The sequence below is a fragment of the Apteryx rowi genome, unplaced genomic scaffold (genome assembly GCF_003343035.1).
Source record: "Apteryx rowi isolate R43461 unplaced genomic scaffold, aptRow1 scaffold_20, whole genome shotgun sequence".
In the NCBI taxonomy this organism is placed as follows: domain Eukaryota; kingdom Metazoa; phylum Chordata; class Aves; order Apterygiformes; family Apterygidae; genus Apteryx; species Apteryx rowi.
This window is the reverse complement of record NW_020448308.1, coordinates 2,622,126-2,638,745: the sequence shown is the minus strand read 5'-3', so window position 1 is coordinate 2,638,745 and position 16,620 is coordinate 2,622,126. Positions and strand designations below refer to the sequence as shown.

General features: G+C 55.8%; 1 protein-coding gene across 1 annotated transcript in view; it reads right to left on the bottom strand.

Annotated features, from left to right (window-relative positions):
* The window catches only part of GTF2IRD1 (GTF2I repeat domain containing 1), a 59,343-nt gene extending 57,196 nt beyond the window's left edge, over window positions 1-2,147 (bottom strand). Inside the window, exon 1 of the mRNA XM_026063684.1 lies at window positions 2,025-2,147. Within this exon, the coding sequence (XP_025919469.1) occupies window positions 2,025-2,147 (123 nt within the window). The remainder of the gene's footprint in view (window positions 1-2,024) is intronic.
* Between the last annotated feature and the right edge of the window lie 14,473 nt (window positions 2,148-16,620).

Genomic DNA, 16,620 nt, shown 5'->3' with positions numbered 1-16,620 from the left:
CGGCTTTGACTCCGGAGGATCTGCACGAAATCGCACGGGGGATTTGGCTGGGAGAGCAGAAGTTTGGCTGGGGGAGCCCCCGCCGCGGCCGGCGAGCCCGCCCGCGCAGCACCCGGGATTTCCCGGCCCCGCGGAGGTCCGGCCCCGCTGCGGCGCCTGCGCGTTGCCTCCCAGCGAACCCTTTCCCCTCCTGGAAGCGCCGGCTATAATTAATATCAGCGTTTAACCCGCGGTCAGCCGGCCCCTCCATCCCCACGCCAGGCGCAGGGCTCGCTCCGGTGCGGTGGGGACTTCGGCTGCAGTGGGATTTGGGCTTTTTGGGGCCATTTTTGCCCCGTTTTCTCACGCTTGCGGGTTTGACTGCAGCACGGAGCGGCCCAAACTCCCAGTGATGCCTGCGGACGCCTTTCCAGATTTTAACCTGCAGGAACGTGGACTCCCGCGGACTCGCCCCTGGCACTTCCGCAGGCGACGGCGGCAGCTGAGCGGCCGGAGGACGCCCTAATTTACGACGGGCAGACAAGGACATCGCATAGATCAAACCCGAGCGGAGCTAACAGCTTCTTTCAGCTCCTCAGCATGTATTTACAGTGATTTTGATTTGCTTGGGCTTCAAAGCGTCTCTTGCGTCTGGTCACTTTACCTTCGGCTCAGCCTCTCAGGGAAGAGGGCTGTTAATCTCATCACCGACACAGGTATTTTAAGAACCCTCCTTTCAAGAGCCCAGCAGTAAGCTGAAGTGTTTTGGACAAAATACTGAACGACCATGCAAAAAAAAAAATAAAAAAAAAATCTAATAATGGAAGTGAGATCTGTAGGAAGAACAAATGCAAAAACTAAACCCACTTTTTAACGTGCATGTGGTGTGTTTCTGCTATATTTATTATGTGCACGTACGCAAACATGTTTCAGAAGAACAAGAGAAAGGTTGCAAAGCCAACAACTCGGAAATCAGAAAATGCTGCAATAAAGGCATTTCAAGAGCAACTTGGCCTCCTGGTCCTTTTGTCAACATATAATTAGGACTGCAGCATAACGTATAGCCATAAAGAAGCCAAACTAAGATAACGTGATTTGCTCTATGTGACAGTACATATATAAACTGTCAAAACCATGTTGAGTGCTTCAGCTCTGGGCAACCGCCTCCTTAGTAGGGTGCAGATTTTCAAAAAAGAAGGAAATTGTGAAAAATACATACGTGCATAGAGAATAGGATGCATCCGAGAGAAATACTTTGAATAAGACTTGGCTTTAAAAGGGAGGGCTATTTAGCACATCACATTTTATTATACGTTTGTAACTACACACACATTTTCCCTTCTTTATCACATTCGCAGTTAAAAATAAGATTAGCTCGGGTCCAGGAGACTTAATCCAGACAGTTATCTTGTTTATGTAAGCAAGGCTGACTTATGCAAGATTTCCACTGGGAATTCTGCGTCAAAAGATATGAAAGTTATTTTCTTTGTTCTCCAAGATAAAAGCCATTGTTCTCCTGTTCTGTAAAAGCTCCCAATAACATTGGTAAAACATCACGAAAAGAAAAAAAAAAACACACCCTACATTCAGTTGATACCAACATAAATATTAATGGAAAAACAATACACATCTGAGATTAACTTCAGCTGACTTTATGATCCTTATGACTGTCAGTATGGGGATACGATTTGCATTTCCCAGCTCCAGCAGCTTGATGGGCTTTACTGCAGCGGGGGAGAGGGTGAGGAAGGCAATATCCCTCCCGCTTAAATCCTGCTCTTATTCAACCCAATTAAACCCGTGGAAAGCGAGCTGTTGGGCGGCAGGATGGTTTCCCGACGGGCACCGAGCTTCTGCATCCCTTGGCCTCTCCCGCGAACTCGGGGCCGTCCAACCTCCTCAGGTTGCAGCTATATTGCCATTAAGGTGCTCAAAACGAAGGCGCGGAGTTTGCTGGAGCCGAGCGCCGGGGTTTCGGATCTGGTGGCGCCCGGGGACGGGGGGGACGGACAAAGCAACCCGCCGGCGCAAACGGCCCTGCTTACCATGGAGTCTAAGGCGGACACTAAGCTGGTGACGATTTCATCCTTCTGCGGAAAAACCATGTTCCACTGCTCAGGTCTGGAGCTGCTGAGGGTCACGTCTAAAGGCTTCCCTGTCAGGGCCATGTTCACCTGAAAATAGAAGAAAAACGTCAAAAAAGCCCCAAGATGTGTATTGGTGCTGTTACTCAGGGGGACCTGCAGCACCCACCTCCCGGCTGGGGGTGCAGCCGATTCGGCTGCGGGAGCAAAACCCGGTGCCGGCTCGCGGAGCCGCAGCAGGCCCACACGCGGCATCTTTCGGGAGCGCCGCCAGCGCGCGCCTGCAGCCGAAAACCAGGTAGAAACAACCCAAAACCAGAAAAAACGAGACAGCCTTTAACAGACGGCCCAGCAGCCACGGCCCCGGGGGGGAAACGGAGGCACGGAGCAGGGCCCGGGCTGCCCCGAGCGAGCCGGGAGCGGGGAGCAAGCCCCGGCGTCCCGCGCTGCAGAGCGAGGGGACGGCAAACGCTGCAAATAAAGCTCCTGGAAACTGCATGCACGTGTGCGTGCACCCACGTCGCTGGCGGTTATTCGAGCAATTCAGCGAGCCCTGCCATTGCACCGACAGAAGCGGCCAGTGGAAAAGGAAATAATGCCGCGTTAAAAGCCGCGTGAGCTCCGGTTATCCGGCAGGGGGGAGAAGGCAGGAGGGCGAGCTGCCGCGATCCCCAAAAGCCCGACGGAGCTGCGGGAATGCCGCTCCCCTCCAGCGGGAAGCGCCAGCGAGCAGCTCGGTGGCAGCGGGACGCAGCCCGAAGGAGTCAGTTACACTCGGCAAAAACGGGTCACCGCGCTTGGCGCGCCAGACGCGCGCATCGGCGCTCCGCGCGGCTCCGTGCGCTCGCCGCGAACCCCCCACGGCCGCCCCGTCCCTCGCTTTCCTACGAATTCGAGCCACCCCGGCGCGTAGGCGGGGAAAAGCGAAAAGGCGAGGAGGAAAAAAAGAAAAAAACAGAAAAGAAAAAAAAAATCAACCCCGTGCGGCGAGACACCCAACATGCAAATGATTTCATTTCTGCCAGAAACAGGAAAAATAAAATAATAAAAAAAAAAATCGGGTAATTGCAAACGCCGCACAGCTGTAATGAACCCCCCGGGCCCCCGCGGTGGGCCGGGGCTGTCACCGGGCCGCCCCGTCCCGTCGTGCCCGGCCGCGGAGCAAGGTCCCCTTTCCGCTCCCAAAAGGGGGTTTCACAAAGTTTCAAACCCGGGGCAGCCGCAAGCAGCTTCGGCCGCCCCGAAAAGGGGCTGGTGGCAGCTGAGCCCCTCGAACGTCTCAGCGGGGCAACGTTCGCTTGCTCCCGAGCGTCGGTAGCACCGGGTCGGGGCGGAGAGGCCGCGGGGCCTCGACGGGAGCGTGGCGCCGATCCAAGGCGCTGCCCGGACGCTCCCCGGCACTGGCACAGCCGGGAGCCGCCGCTGGCTGCACAGGAGCGCTACGAGCTCTCCGGATGCGTGCCAAGGAAGGGACGGGATGGCACCGCATGGTGGGAAGAACGCACCCGGCTCCAACCCAGCCAGGCTCACGGGTCCGCTCGGAAAACCCCCGAAGCATAAGCAGCACGTCCCGGCCTCTAAAACACCCCTGGATGCAGCCGGTGTGGGAATAAATCCTTCCTCCTTGCAAGCCAGGAGCTGCTCCAGGCCTTTCGCCCCCCACCGGCTTTGGCGGAGCGGCAGCGATGCTCCCGCAGCCCCTTTCCTTGCGCCGAGGAAGTTGCGGCTCCGAGCAGGAGAGGCAGCCGCCCGCCAGGACGATACGGCCGCACGCCGATTTACGAAGGCGCTGCTTAAATACTTCGATAAATCAATCACAGCCGACGCGGAGCCCCGCTCCCCGCTCCCTCCCCCGGCACCCATCGCTTCCCGCTCCCCTGCCCTCTCCGCACGCTCCGAGGGCCGGGCGACCCGTCGGCCCTCCCCGTGCCGCGGGGGCTCTCCTACCGGCTCGCGGCACGCGCCATCCCCTCCGACGGCTCGGCGAGCGCCGGCGTGCCCCGGCCCCGCGCGCTGCTCGCTTCCCCGGCGCAAAGCGGGGTCGGGGGCACAGCGGGAGCCGCCACGTGCCTCCATCCGCGCCTGCCCGCCGGAGCGGAGCGGCGGCGGATATTATCTGACGGCAGCTGCAGGGGAGAGACACGGTCAGCTCCGGCCCTGCTGTCAAATCTCTCGCAAGGGGCAGCGCAACGCTACTGAGCTTTAATTTCGCAAATAAAGGGTGGCAAATTAGACAGTAATGATTCCGAGCCATTCAAACCAGATTGTAAATCATGTGCTTGAAGCTGCAAGCAGATAAAAGGGGCCAGAGAATTTCTAATGAAGCAAGATTAGAAACCAGCTGAGACTCGGAGGGCCTGCCTGAAGAATATGAATGAAGCTAGCTGCACTTAACTCGATTTGCTGCTCAGACAATAACCGCAGAAGGCAGAGACTCGGCAGAGCCGAGAGCAAAGCCGGCTGCCGTCCCGCAGGCCCCGGCACCGGCCTCTCCCCAAAGAGAGCCGGGAAGGGCACGCAAAGGCGATCTGTCCGGAGGCACGGCCGGGAGAAGCCACGCGGAGCCGGGCTGCCCATGCGATAGGGCAAACAGAGCCCGTTTGGGCCGGAGACGACAAGTTCTCCAGCGGGTGCAACTCTGCGGGTGCTCGAGCACACACACAGACTCGCGCTCGGTGCTGCAGGAGGATCACCTGCCTCCGACGCTGCTGTCTAAGCGGGACGGATGAAGTTGTACTCAGCCACGCAAAGCCGAGCTGTTGTTTGGGCATGAAATAAGTTAATGAGGGTGGAGACAACTCCTTATTAGATAAATGATAACGACAGAATTTCACAAATTATACCCGCGCGCTCTTGCGGGGACCTCCGTGCCTGCTGTCCCCACATGCCAACTGCTGCCCATGGAGCATCTCCATCAGCAGAGCGGCACGGCGCCGAGATAACCCTTTGGCATAGGCTCGGCCAGAAATCGCCTCCTTTCTGCCAGGCTGTTTGCCTGGTCCCGCAGGGCCACGTGGGGGTGAGGACCCCGGATCCGCATCCTCGGGCGGGAGCAGGGCGTCCTCGAGCCTGCGCAGAGGCGGCAGCCCGGCTGACGGTGCAATCGCTGTGCAGCACAAGCGGCCGTCAGGCCGACCGGGGGGCGCTCCCCCTCTTTAATTCCTAATCCACACCAAGGAAAAGAAAAAGCAACCGGTTTATCCCCCGGGGCTGCAGAGCTGGGTCCGCGGTGCTCCCTGCACGGGCTGCACTAACGCCGAGCCAGCCGAGTTTGCTGGCTGCCAGGAGGAGCAAGGCGGCATGGCGGAAGCTGCAGCGCAGGATTTTCCTCTGGTTTTACAAGAACAGCTGCATTCAGCTCAAAAATTGGACCAGAACAACGGTGACCCCGTCTGAAAGGTTACAGAGGATTTCCGGCTGGAGAGGCAGAGCTCGGCTGGGAGCAGGCGAGCGGAGGGACGGTGCCTTTCCGACACACGGCAGAAGGAAGAGGGCTTCCGCTGCAGCTTTTGGAAGGCAGAGATATAATTGCAGCTGCGCCAGCACTTCTGCTGTGCCACGCCAACTCTGACCCAGAAAAATCCTCTTAAAACCATCTGACATTTCTTAACAGCGCTGACTGCCCAAACTAAGCTGATGGCTGAGTTTTCTCCCCCAGGATGATCTTGGGGAAAAAAGAAAAGGCGCATCAGTCTGTAAAATGAAGCAGGAGACCAAGCGCACCTTCTGCCGACCACCTCGGTGAGCAAAGCACGGCCGCCTCCGATCCGAGGGCCACGCGCGGCCCGTGCTCGCAGGGTGGCCTGCCCCCATCCCAACCACCCCGCGCAGGCTGGCTACACGGGCAAGCGGCATCGAAAACAAAGGGGAAACTCCTCATTTCTGCTTCACAGTCAAATCACTGGGCTTAACAAGGCATCTCCAGCTCTTCTGGTCAAGAAGGCTTGCAGAGATCCCACCGTAACATGGTCCAGCTTGCTCCAGCCTAGCAATTCTCAGATGGACGGACGGACGGACAGATGCAGTACCACGTCATGCACGAGCTCTGGAGAGCTGGCAGATGGAGCAGTTCCCTGGGCAAAGTTCAGCTGCATCTGGTTTGGACGTGCTGAGGTCAAGACCGATTCTTTTAATCAAATTAGAAAAATCCCATATTAAGAAGAGCCGCCTAGTTAGAGGTAGCACTTACCGGCAAGGCCGCGGCAGATAGCGGCACCCGGCTTCGCGCGCGCCCCGCCAGCCCCTGCCGTTTAAAAGCTCATGGCTGACCTCTCGTTGCCCGGAGAAATCGCATCCCCGCCGGAGCGGGCAGCGACCCTTAGCTGGCAAAGCCACCGCAAGGCTCGTCAGCCGCTTCAGCAGCGGAACGAGGGGGTCCCCAGACACCAGGGCTGCCGGGGTTATCCCTGCTGCAAAACAACGAGCCGAGAGGCGGATCCAGACACAGAGGGGGAATCGTAAGGACGCGGATAAGAGCAGGGACCGAGTGGGGCAGCGCCTCTGTACACCAGCTCCCTCCTCCCTGCCGCCAGCCACTCCTCGGCTCTGCTCGCTCTGCGGGAGGCCGGCACAGAAGAAATTCCTTTCACCTGGCTAATCATTTAATAGGGAGAAGGGAGAGTCACTTAAAAAAACCCAACAACATAACAGAATATGACCCAAATAATGCAACTGGACTTTCGAAACTGATGGGGGGGGGGGAAATATTCTTATAAAGCTTTTAATCATTTATGGTCGCAAACAGCAGTGACAGCACACTTAGAAGGGGGGAAAAAAAAGGCAGGAAAAAAACCTTTATGGCAGGCAATAGGCTTATTCAAATCAAATTAAGACGTACAGCTTGAAGGTGTTTGCCTAATCAAAGGGAAAGTAATCTTCAGGAGAACTGGGGTAAACTGTCCTTACGCTAGCTAAGGCCGGCTCGCAGGGAGGGCGGCACTCGCAGCGCGGGAACGCGGCAGCGGCAAGGCACCGGGGCGCTTAACCCTGCCTCCTCCCCGCGCCGCCAGCTCGGCTGCTTGCGGAAGAGCATGACGCACGCTTGCTATTTAAAACAGCCGCGGTGGCACCGGCCAGCGGGTTTATTTAGCAGGTCCTAAGATCTGCTGTGAACGAACGCACTCTTCCCCCGCCGTGCAGGGGGGCTCGAGTTTCGCAGGGGCGACCCCGCCGCACGGCCGGGGCGCGCGTTCCCGGGCGCTTTGCAGCCCCGCGGCGCGACGAGGACCCGGGGTCCGAGGGCGCCAGCTCCGCGTGCCCGGCTGGCGCAGGAGGACACGGCTGTCCACCACCACCAGGAAATGCAGCCTGTCCGTCAGTCCGCAGACGTTAGGCGCCCAAATACCTCGCTCAACTCCTGAGATGATGCATCCCGGCACGAGCCTCGTGGTAAAAGCCCTCCGGCTACGCCGCGCAGGCGCCTGCACCTCTTCCCCCGGCCGGGTGCCAGGAGGCTCCAACTCACCAGCACCTGCCGGGCTTTGCAAAAAGGTGCAACCTTATTCACAGAAGGGCCGTTCTCGGGTTTCCTTTGCCTCCCGAAGGCGCCTCTGAGGGATCCGGGTGGGAAGGTCTCCGTCCGCGGGGGCCCCGCGACGCCCCGGACCCAGGTACGCCACCCGCACAGCCCTGTGCGCAGCTCCTCTCTTGCAACATCCTCCTCTCTCACTTCACTTCAAGAAGTCTGGAAAGGATTATAAATTTGGCCCTGGGGAGTTTCACTTGTGAATCACTGGGGCCACGGACAAGGAAAACCAGGCGCCTATAGAGGAAAGCGCTGCTGAGCTGCCAGCTACAGCCAACTCGGGCTACCAAAGGCATGCGGAGGTTGTGAACCCGACCCCCAAAACTCTCCAGTTTGCAACGGCTACCGATCCTGACGGCCCCGATCGCAATACCGCGCTGTCTGGTGGCTCGCTGAGCAAGATGCATCACCTTTCCACCATGTGGATAATTACAGCAAACTAGTATCTCTCCCCGAAATAAACATCCTCAAGTTTTGCATGCTGCGTCACTATTTCCAAACTGCTCAGAGCAAACAAAACAGAAGGGGGAAAAAAAAAAACCCAAAGGAAATTTCCATGCAGAAAGCAGCGTTATTATAAAATTCAAATTATAAACAGGTAGCTGTCAAATTACGACAAAATGAGTAGAATTTATGTAAGCCAACATCTGAAAGATCAAGCATAGCCTTAACTCCTTTCCCCGCAAAGTTTCATACCGCGCAGCCAGACCTGGATAGCTCAGCTCACGTCTCCGGGCCAGGCCCTATCCTGCACAGGTAGAAACAATTTCCACTTTCACAAGACACTTCCATTCTGCAGGCACAGTTTGTGTCTGCAAATCAAGTTTCTGCATGCCTTATTAATTGCTTGTCAGCGCAGATAAGGTGGCGAGAGATGCAGCTATTCCAATTTCTTCCCACAGCTCCTGCAGCAGTCACCAAAATAGGTTCTCCAGCTGTGCACGCAGGCAGACGCGCCAGCAGCGACACACCTCCTCGCGCCCCGCGGACGCCGAGCAGGGCTCGTGTTACAAGACGCGGCAGCAATGCCTGCTTCCGAGGCCACCCTGGGTTGATTCCAGCTCCTGTTTGATCTTGCTCGGGTGTTCATGACAAAGGCTATAGGACAGGCTCTCCGTAACGCCAAAAATGAGTGCTTAAAGCTCACAACGTTGACTTAAAGACTGGAGGACTCTTCTATCCACCACCTTTTTGCTCTTCTTTTTACTCCTTAGAGCAATTTCCAGCTCTCCTCCACAACCAGAAGCAACATTTTATTTTTAAGCAGGAGCTGGGTTTTGCCACACTCCCACAAATCCAGGAGATGAAGCCCAGTGAAGGACATGAGCTGCTGCCACATCTGCTCCAACGGGGAGAGCCAGCACCACGCAGGACCTGCCGCCCTCTGCCCAGGCGCCTGCTCGGAGCAGCACTGGGCAGACTGGGGGACCTGCCACATCTCTCAGCACACACGTGTGCTCCCACAGACGCTGGTGGGCCGACCACGTGTTTCAAGACCTCACTGAGAGCATGCTTAGTCGTTGCCCACCCTGCACTACTACAATGTCTCCAAGGAGGAAGGCATTATTTAATGTAAGACCAAAAATCCAGTTTATCAAACACACCTGGGCCCTCCTTCGGGCGCCAGCCTAGGACTCGTACAAGTTGGCTCAACTTCTCGCCATGCCTCAGACTCTCTATGTGCTCTTGGGCATGTCCTTCAGCTTCTCCTTGCCACACTTTCCACCAGAAAAAAGGAAGTAACCTCTTCATGGAAATTACACATGGCTAAATCCATTAAAGACTGGGAGAAGTGTGGGTCCACACAAGAACCCAGAACAGATTTGTACACACCACGTACCTGTAAATACTTGCACACAGGGAGATAAAAGCAGCTGAAGGCTCAGGAGTGACAGAAGAAATTCTAGATTGGCTTCTTTTTGGCTTCATAAGTACAGTTTTCTAACAATACAGGTTTTAAACTGAATTGACTGATTTTTTTTCCCCTACACTTCTACTCTATCTTCAAAACGTAACCCCGGCAATTTCCACTGCATTAAGTATCTTCCATAATGCTAATCCAAAGATGACACCAGACCACTTAAAAATATTTCAGGGGGAAGTACCTGATGCCCTGCGCTCACTAGCCTCTGAAAGGCCCAGATCAAAAACGTCTGAAGCTCAGGTGGGCGAGACACTGAGCCAAGCGACAAGCGCATCTTCCGACTTGTCCTTTAAACCGGTGACTTTATCAAGTGGCAACAAAACGGAGAAGAACGGCCCACCTCAGCAACAACAGAAATCTTATTAACAAAGAGTTTGTTTGAACTTGTGATGAGCAGCAAGGTAGAGCGAAAGATCAAATCCGGCTCCTGCTGAAGGCAGTGCCAAAGCTATTGATTTCCAAGATGTCGAATTTAGCTCTCGCTTCGCAGATGCTGGGGACCGGGGAGCACTCACGCGGTTGCCACCATTCGAAACGGATCGCCACGCTGTCGCTACTAAATGGCACGTCTCTCTGCCTGTTACGCAATTAGCTTTTTCAACTGTGCTTAATACCCATGACTCATAGATCTATGTCCATGTATCAAATCTCATCCCTCTCACGAGTCAAAGTGCCTTTCAGAAAAAGCACAGAAGCAGGAAGAAGAGCCAGGGAACACATTTTGCCAGTTTCCCCCTCATTGCTTCCCAAAGATTTTGACTCATTTCTCGAATTCAATTGAAAGAGCGGACTTTGCACTGAGACTTCCACTACCGCACAGTCCCCAAATTAGAACCAGCCTCTGTATCTCCAGGCAGAAGCAGGACATTGTCTTCATCCATGTTCACAGAAGGTCGTCTATCACAACAGCCTCAGTTTGCCCTGCAGCCATTGGAGAAGGGACCGATTTCGGCAGGGCTGCCCACATGCTCTGAATTCAGACGCACATCCTGTGCCGTACGGACCTGGGCATCACGTAACGCCACCACGGAAATCACCCCCAGATCCAGGGTGTTTACAAAGCATCCAGCAGAGCTCAGAATCACGTTCACATTGGCTGGTGACACCTTGCAAATGGTGCCAGGAACAACTAATCCTGTTTTCAAACCCATTTGCCCATTCAGGGAGAAGCAGAGGGAGCACGAAGCGACCCGTCGCAGCCATGCAGAGCCGAAACGTGGCCAGAACCAGGAGTCCAACACAGGCGCAGGTGGGAATCCAAACCACACTGCCTCTTGTAGCTCATCTACACTCAACAAGGATTTAAATTAATGAGATTTTTGACTGTTCATCACATCGGGGGAGGGTGGGGAGATACCATCAAATTTTCCAGTTACAAGTTTTGCCAGGAAAATTCTTCCTGTCTCTTCACCAATCACTGTCAGCCCCAGTTGCTACAGAAAACCAAACAAGCTAGCCCCAATTCCAGCAGCTCATTTCTTAATCCAGACAGCTCTACATCTGGAAAAGCGGGAGATCTATGTGGAAAAGGGCTATTTACCCATCCTGGGGAGGGGAAAGGCCACCTTGTGCATGCATTAGAGCAGGAGAAGGGACTGCCAGGGAGGTTTAGGCTACTAGGCATTGAAAGCACTATCGGAAGTGGTATTTGGGCTTCTTGGTCATTGAGGCTGTTTGACCCAAAATACTTGATAAGTCAGTGGAAGTCAGGTACCACAGTCAACCACCTTCATCCCTGCTCTTCGGAGGAAGCAACACCCGAGAGCATCAGCTCCTCTAATTATGTCACTGGAACAAGAGCAGACCTTAATCCTGCACGGCCGGAGAGAAGGAACGTAACACTCATGGCCAAAGTATACCACGTATAACGACGAGATGACAGTGATTTTATTTGTAATTGCCTTTTACTCCAGGCAAGCATATTCAAAGGAGATTTTAAAAAATGACAGAAGCCCTGGAGGACACTTAAGTAATTAGCCCTGTCTATCATTAAACACACTTTAAAACTTGCAACGAGCCGTCCCGAGAAGAGCTGAGGGGACCAATAGCGCCATGCACTACGCAGACTGTCCACCCAGCGTCCCGGGACGCGGTGGGAGCACAAAGCCCTCGGAGTCCCCGCACGGTGCACCCAGCCGTGCACCCAATCATGCTCCCGCAGCTTGCTTGCCGACCGAGGCCGGTTCCAGCGCCGCCCCGCGTGCCAGCTGTGGGCACGAGGCACACGAAGGGCAACGCTCGAGTTGCATCTCTGGCAGCTTTGCAATAAAGGGAAGTCAACTCTGAAGGCATTTTATACCACTGACGCACCTTTGGGACTTTTGAGGGAGCTTCTTCAGTGGCTGGCCATTAGCACGCTAATAATAACAGCTAGGTGTCAAACAAACTGGCATCTCTTGAGGAAAAAGCCCTGGAAACCACATAAAATAGACCAATAAGAAAGCGCGCATTAGAGACCAGACTTGAATTTCAACTTGTGGTTTTTCTAATCGCTTAAGCAAACACCGGTATCAGCAAAGCTGACGGATGCAACTGAAGCCGACTGCCCCGACGAGCGCCGGAGCGCCACGAGCCAGCCGAGCCGCAGCAGCTCGCTCCGGCAGAGCGGGCGCTGTCCCGCCGGCAACCGAGTAACCGGCCCCGGGTTTTCAGCCCACAGCAGAGGCAGCAGCGGTGGAGATTTCTGCTTTAAGCTGCAATCGGAGCAGAGGGCAGAAAGGCTTCAAAACGCACAATTTGCCGCTTCACAGCCGCACTGCTTGGCAAGCAAGGCGGACACGTAAATGCTCCGCGTGGCCGGCCAGCTTGAAAAGGTCCCCGAACGCTCCTGGCACGGCACGGCTAAAATGAAATCCCTCGCGCTGCAGTCGGCGTCCTCGTCCCCGACATGCCAGTGAGCCCTTCGGAGCTGCAGCGCTTCTGGCCCTTAGAGCCGCGTCCTTTCCTTCCTCGCTGTCGCAGGGAAAAAAGGGGCTTAAATTAAATCAGGATCAGAGCGGTTTATTGATTTATTAACGGCACATTGTTAACGTGAGCTCCACGTTCTAGGTCGCTATCAGCAGCACAGCGGATAAACTGCAAGACCAGGCATTTGCAAAACGTCCATAAACACCTTCAAATTCCTAAACCCGACAACTAATCCCCCCAAACTAATCCCTGCCGCTCGGCTGCTCCCCATCACCACGTCCCTGCTGCTGGCACTCGCCCTGCGACCGCTGGCTCCTTTTTGCAAAAGCCTCTCGGCAGTCCCCTGGTCACCGTTCAAACCAGCCAAGGGTCAGCTAAAGCAAACGCCGTCGTTATTAATTTCAGCATGAGGAGGTTTGGGGCAAACCTCCTCCCGGCACGGTTTGGGGTGCCCCGGCCACGCACACGGTTTGCACGCGCCTCCCGGCCGTACGCCGGCGGCGCTGCCCAAGGCAGGTTGCTCTACACCAAAGCGCTCTTCTTTCAGCTGGGAAATATTCGGTGAAACAGGTTCGCGCTTCTCTTGCTGTTTTGTTTTACTGACAAAAATCAGGGCACCTGCTGGAAAAGCTCCTTGCGTACACGCCAGCGAGAAAATGAAAATATCCACAGGCGCTGTAGGCTGAGCTCTGCTTTCCCAGACGAGCCACCGGAAACCCGCGCTTGGTGCAGTTTAGCTCCTCTTAGAAAACCGGCAAAGAACAAACTAGACCTTCTTGCAAACGTCCCACCCTCCCTCGCGCTCTCTAAGACGAACGCACTGCCAGCTCTCCAGGAGCCGTTCAACTCGGAAGACGTTTCCACAGCAGGAATTTCGCTTTTTCCTCCAGCCTATGGAAATCAAGAGCACAGTATTTCATTCTTCTGTTACCTTTCTATTCAAAAGCTTGGTCTACACACAAATAAATTACCGTATGCTCTTTTTATACTGCAGGGTTATATCACTGTAAAACGCCCTTTAGAAGTCTAGTTTCATCTCCCCCCGGATAAACGCTTTTATATCATCATGACGGCTAGACAGGTTCCCCCTTTTGCAATTCCACCACGTATTTCAAGCAGCGCGACTCTCGACAGCACGACTTGCAAACGCAGATGAGTTTCCGCACCGCAGTCTCATGACGGGCAGGCTCAGAAAGCTCTCGTTTTAAGCGACTGCCTCTTCGTTTATTAAAAAAAAAAAAAAAGACTGCAAGTCTTAATCGGAGCGTTCCCAGCGTCGCAGGGAAGAGCTACGCTGAGCATTGTGCATGGAAACCAGCTGTCGGCAGAGCCGGATCCTGCCTCTGGCTTCGCTCCCCTGCGGCTGCGCACGGTGACGGCGCCCAAGCAAAGTGGGAGACGAGCACAGCGGCACCCGAAGGATTAGCACCCAGGTGGGCTCGAAAGGTGCACGGCCAAAGAGGCCGGGGCGCTCGCTGAGCTGCCTGTCGAAAGCCTCTCCCTCTCCCGCCCGCGTCGTTCCGGGGAGGAGACCCCCGTCCCGCAGCAGAGGCAGAGCTCGGACGGCAACGCCATGTCCGGAGAGCGCGGATCCCCTCGTGCACCGATACTGGGAGGAGAACACAAAGTGTCCCCCAAGGCCACTACGACCACATCGCTGAGCTGTTCGGGAATCCCAGCTTCTTCCTTTGCGGTTGGAAACTGAGCCTTCGGGATGGCCGGAACCGGCTGGAAAAGCCAGCCTTAGGAGGGCGCGCTAAGGACACCTGGCAGGAGGTCGGGATGACGGAGACACAAGAGGAGGGACCTGCGGATGCTGAGGGCAGAAGCGGAGCCTTTCCACGGGATCTGCTTAACCATCGGCTCAGGCGACTTCCCAGAGCTCCAGCTCCAGGATAAAAAGCACCAAGGAGCTCTCAGTGGGAAGTATCCGGTGAGGGTTATCCACAACGCAGCAGCACCCTGAAGCCTTACTGGAAATTCAGAGCTCCGCTAAGCTTGGCACTGCGGGCGATGGAGACTGAAGACCTCGCAGGCTAAATACCCAGGCTCCGTAACGTGGGGGCAGAGGAACATCCTGGCCAGGGCACCCGGCCCCCGAGCAGGAACCCGACACCCGTCCTGCCCGCCGGAGCACAAGGCCGAGACACGAGGAAGACCGCAAGGGAGGCAGAGAAAAGTCCTTTTAGGCAGGTGCCCAAGGCAAAGGGACCCGGGCACGGGGCGACGCCATCCTGCCCGGCGCGCGCTGCTCAGAGGGACCAGCCCTGCCGGTCTGCCGCCGGGCAGACGTCTCCCGTCCGGGGCAGCGCACTGGAAGTCACCGCCCGGCTCATCGCAGCTCAAAAAGGTGCCGGGTGTCTCCCGTCCCTCCTAGAGCGGTGGGAGCAAGCGAAAAAAGGCACTTTGCAGTTCCTGGAAAAAAAGAGACGGGCAGAGACAGCGCAGTGCGGCGTCATGATCCTCCTGCGCCGCAGAGGGATTAAAGCGTCCCGGATGGCGGCACGGCGCAGCGCGAGGACTCGGGTTGCACTTCCCAGAACCAGGTGGCCCGGGAAACTAAAATTAGTAGGAGGTGTTAGGAGACAAGTTCTGCCCCTCTGCGCACGGCTGCCTGTCCCCAGCACCGCTTCGGTCACCAATCAGGAATATTTATTGCTGGTTATCACAAGAAGATAATAAAAATCCTTGTGTTGAAACAAAATAAAACAGCCTCCCAAGCCACGGGCCTCTTCCAGGGCTCCCAAAAAGGCAGGTATTTTGGCCGTGCATCAGCGCGGTTAGAGCAGAAACACAGACCGGCAAATGGGTCGTTGCAAGGGGCTCCACTTTGGTTAGCCACCTCTTCCCCAAAACCAGCGCTTTCCGCAGGGTTTCTTTTTTTAAAGCAATGCAGGACCAAAACCCTGCATACGTGCAACTCCCCAACAGCCTACCAGCTTCGGCTCAGCGGCAGGGATTTCCGTGGGTGCAACCAAAAGCAGGATTCGAGCCACGTGTGCTGGGCTCCAGGAAAGCCCGCTGCTGGCGCCGAAACTTCCTGAGCCTGGAAAATAACATCGGGGCGACAAGGCTGGTACCGACCCTTTTCATGCGCCCAAACGTGGCAGCACCCATCTCTGGTGGCTTGCGGGGGGCTCGCAAAGCCCAAAGCATCCCACGCGACCCACCAGGGTGCAGGGCCACCACGGGGACCCGGGCGCTGCCCCGCGTGGTGCCGAGGAGCGGGGCTCCCGGCGGAGGGGAAAGGGCGACGGGGAGGGGGGGAAGGACGAGAGATACAGTTTCCAGACGCTGGTTTCTTGGTATGTAAGCTAACACTCGTGTTATTTAAAGCCAGAGTTTTAGCAGCGTTCAGCTACTGTTTGCGTGATCAGGATAAAAAATCGCAATCCTAATTCCTGGCCCCCCGGTGCCTATGGCAACTGGTATCCGTCTCCTTGGAAACTAATCTCGTGGTATTTGAACAATGTAACAAGGGCCTTTAATCTCCCAAACACTGTAAATCTTTATTCTAGCCTGCTTTCCTAGGACCAGAAGAGCCAACATAAAAAGCCCGTTGTTTTCTGGGCAGCTACAGAGATCCGAACGCGAATTTTATATTACACAAACGCACGCTTTTTTTTTTTCTCTCTCCTTCCTTTCTCTTTTCTCTTTTTTCCCCCCTTCTAAATTAAAGAGGAATCGATGTCCCTGGGGCGCACAAGCCCTACAGGAAAATGATTTCTCCGTCTTTGCTCAAGGAGGACGCCCCTCCGGCAGCGGCGGGGACACGGGGCCACGGCGGGATGAGGCCGGGGCGCCCCGGCGGCGCATCCCCCTCCCGCCCTGCCAAAACATTAAAATCATCATCCAAAGGACGGCGGCTCCCGCGAGGGCCGCAATGGGGGGGGTGTGAGCCAGTCCCGGCATTACGGACCCAGAGGCTGCGGGGGGTCTCTGCGACACCGGGGACCGAACGACACCTCGGCGCCACAAGGGTTAATCCAGATATTCTCCCCACTCGAAAACTTCCCCGGGGCCGTTTGGCAGCGGGGCAGCGCGTCCAGCCCGAACAGCGCGTTTTATTTCGTCGCAGCCCTCGGTCGAACGCCGCCGTTGCGGGGTCCTTGGCGCCGCTGTTGGTCAGTGCTGTTTACACATCCCCGTACGCTGTTTGCTTTTTTCGCAACAGCCCGACATGGTTGACTCACGTTCGGCTC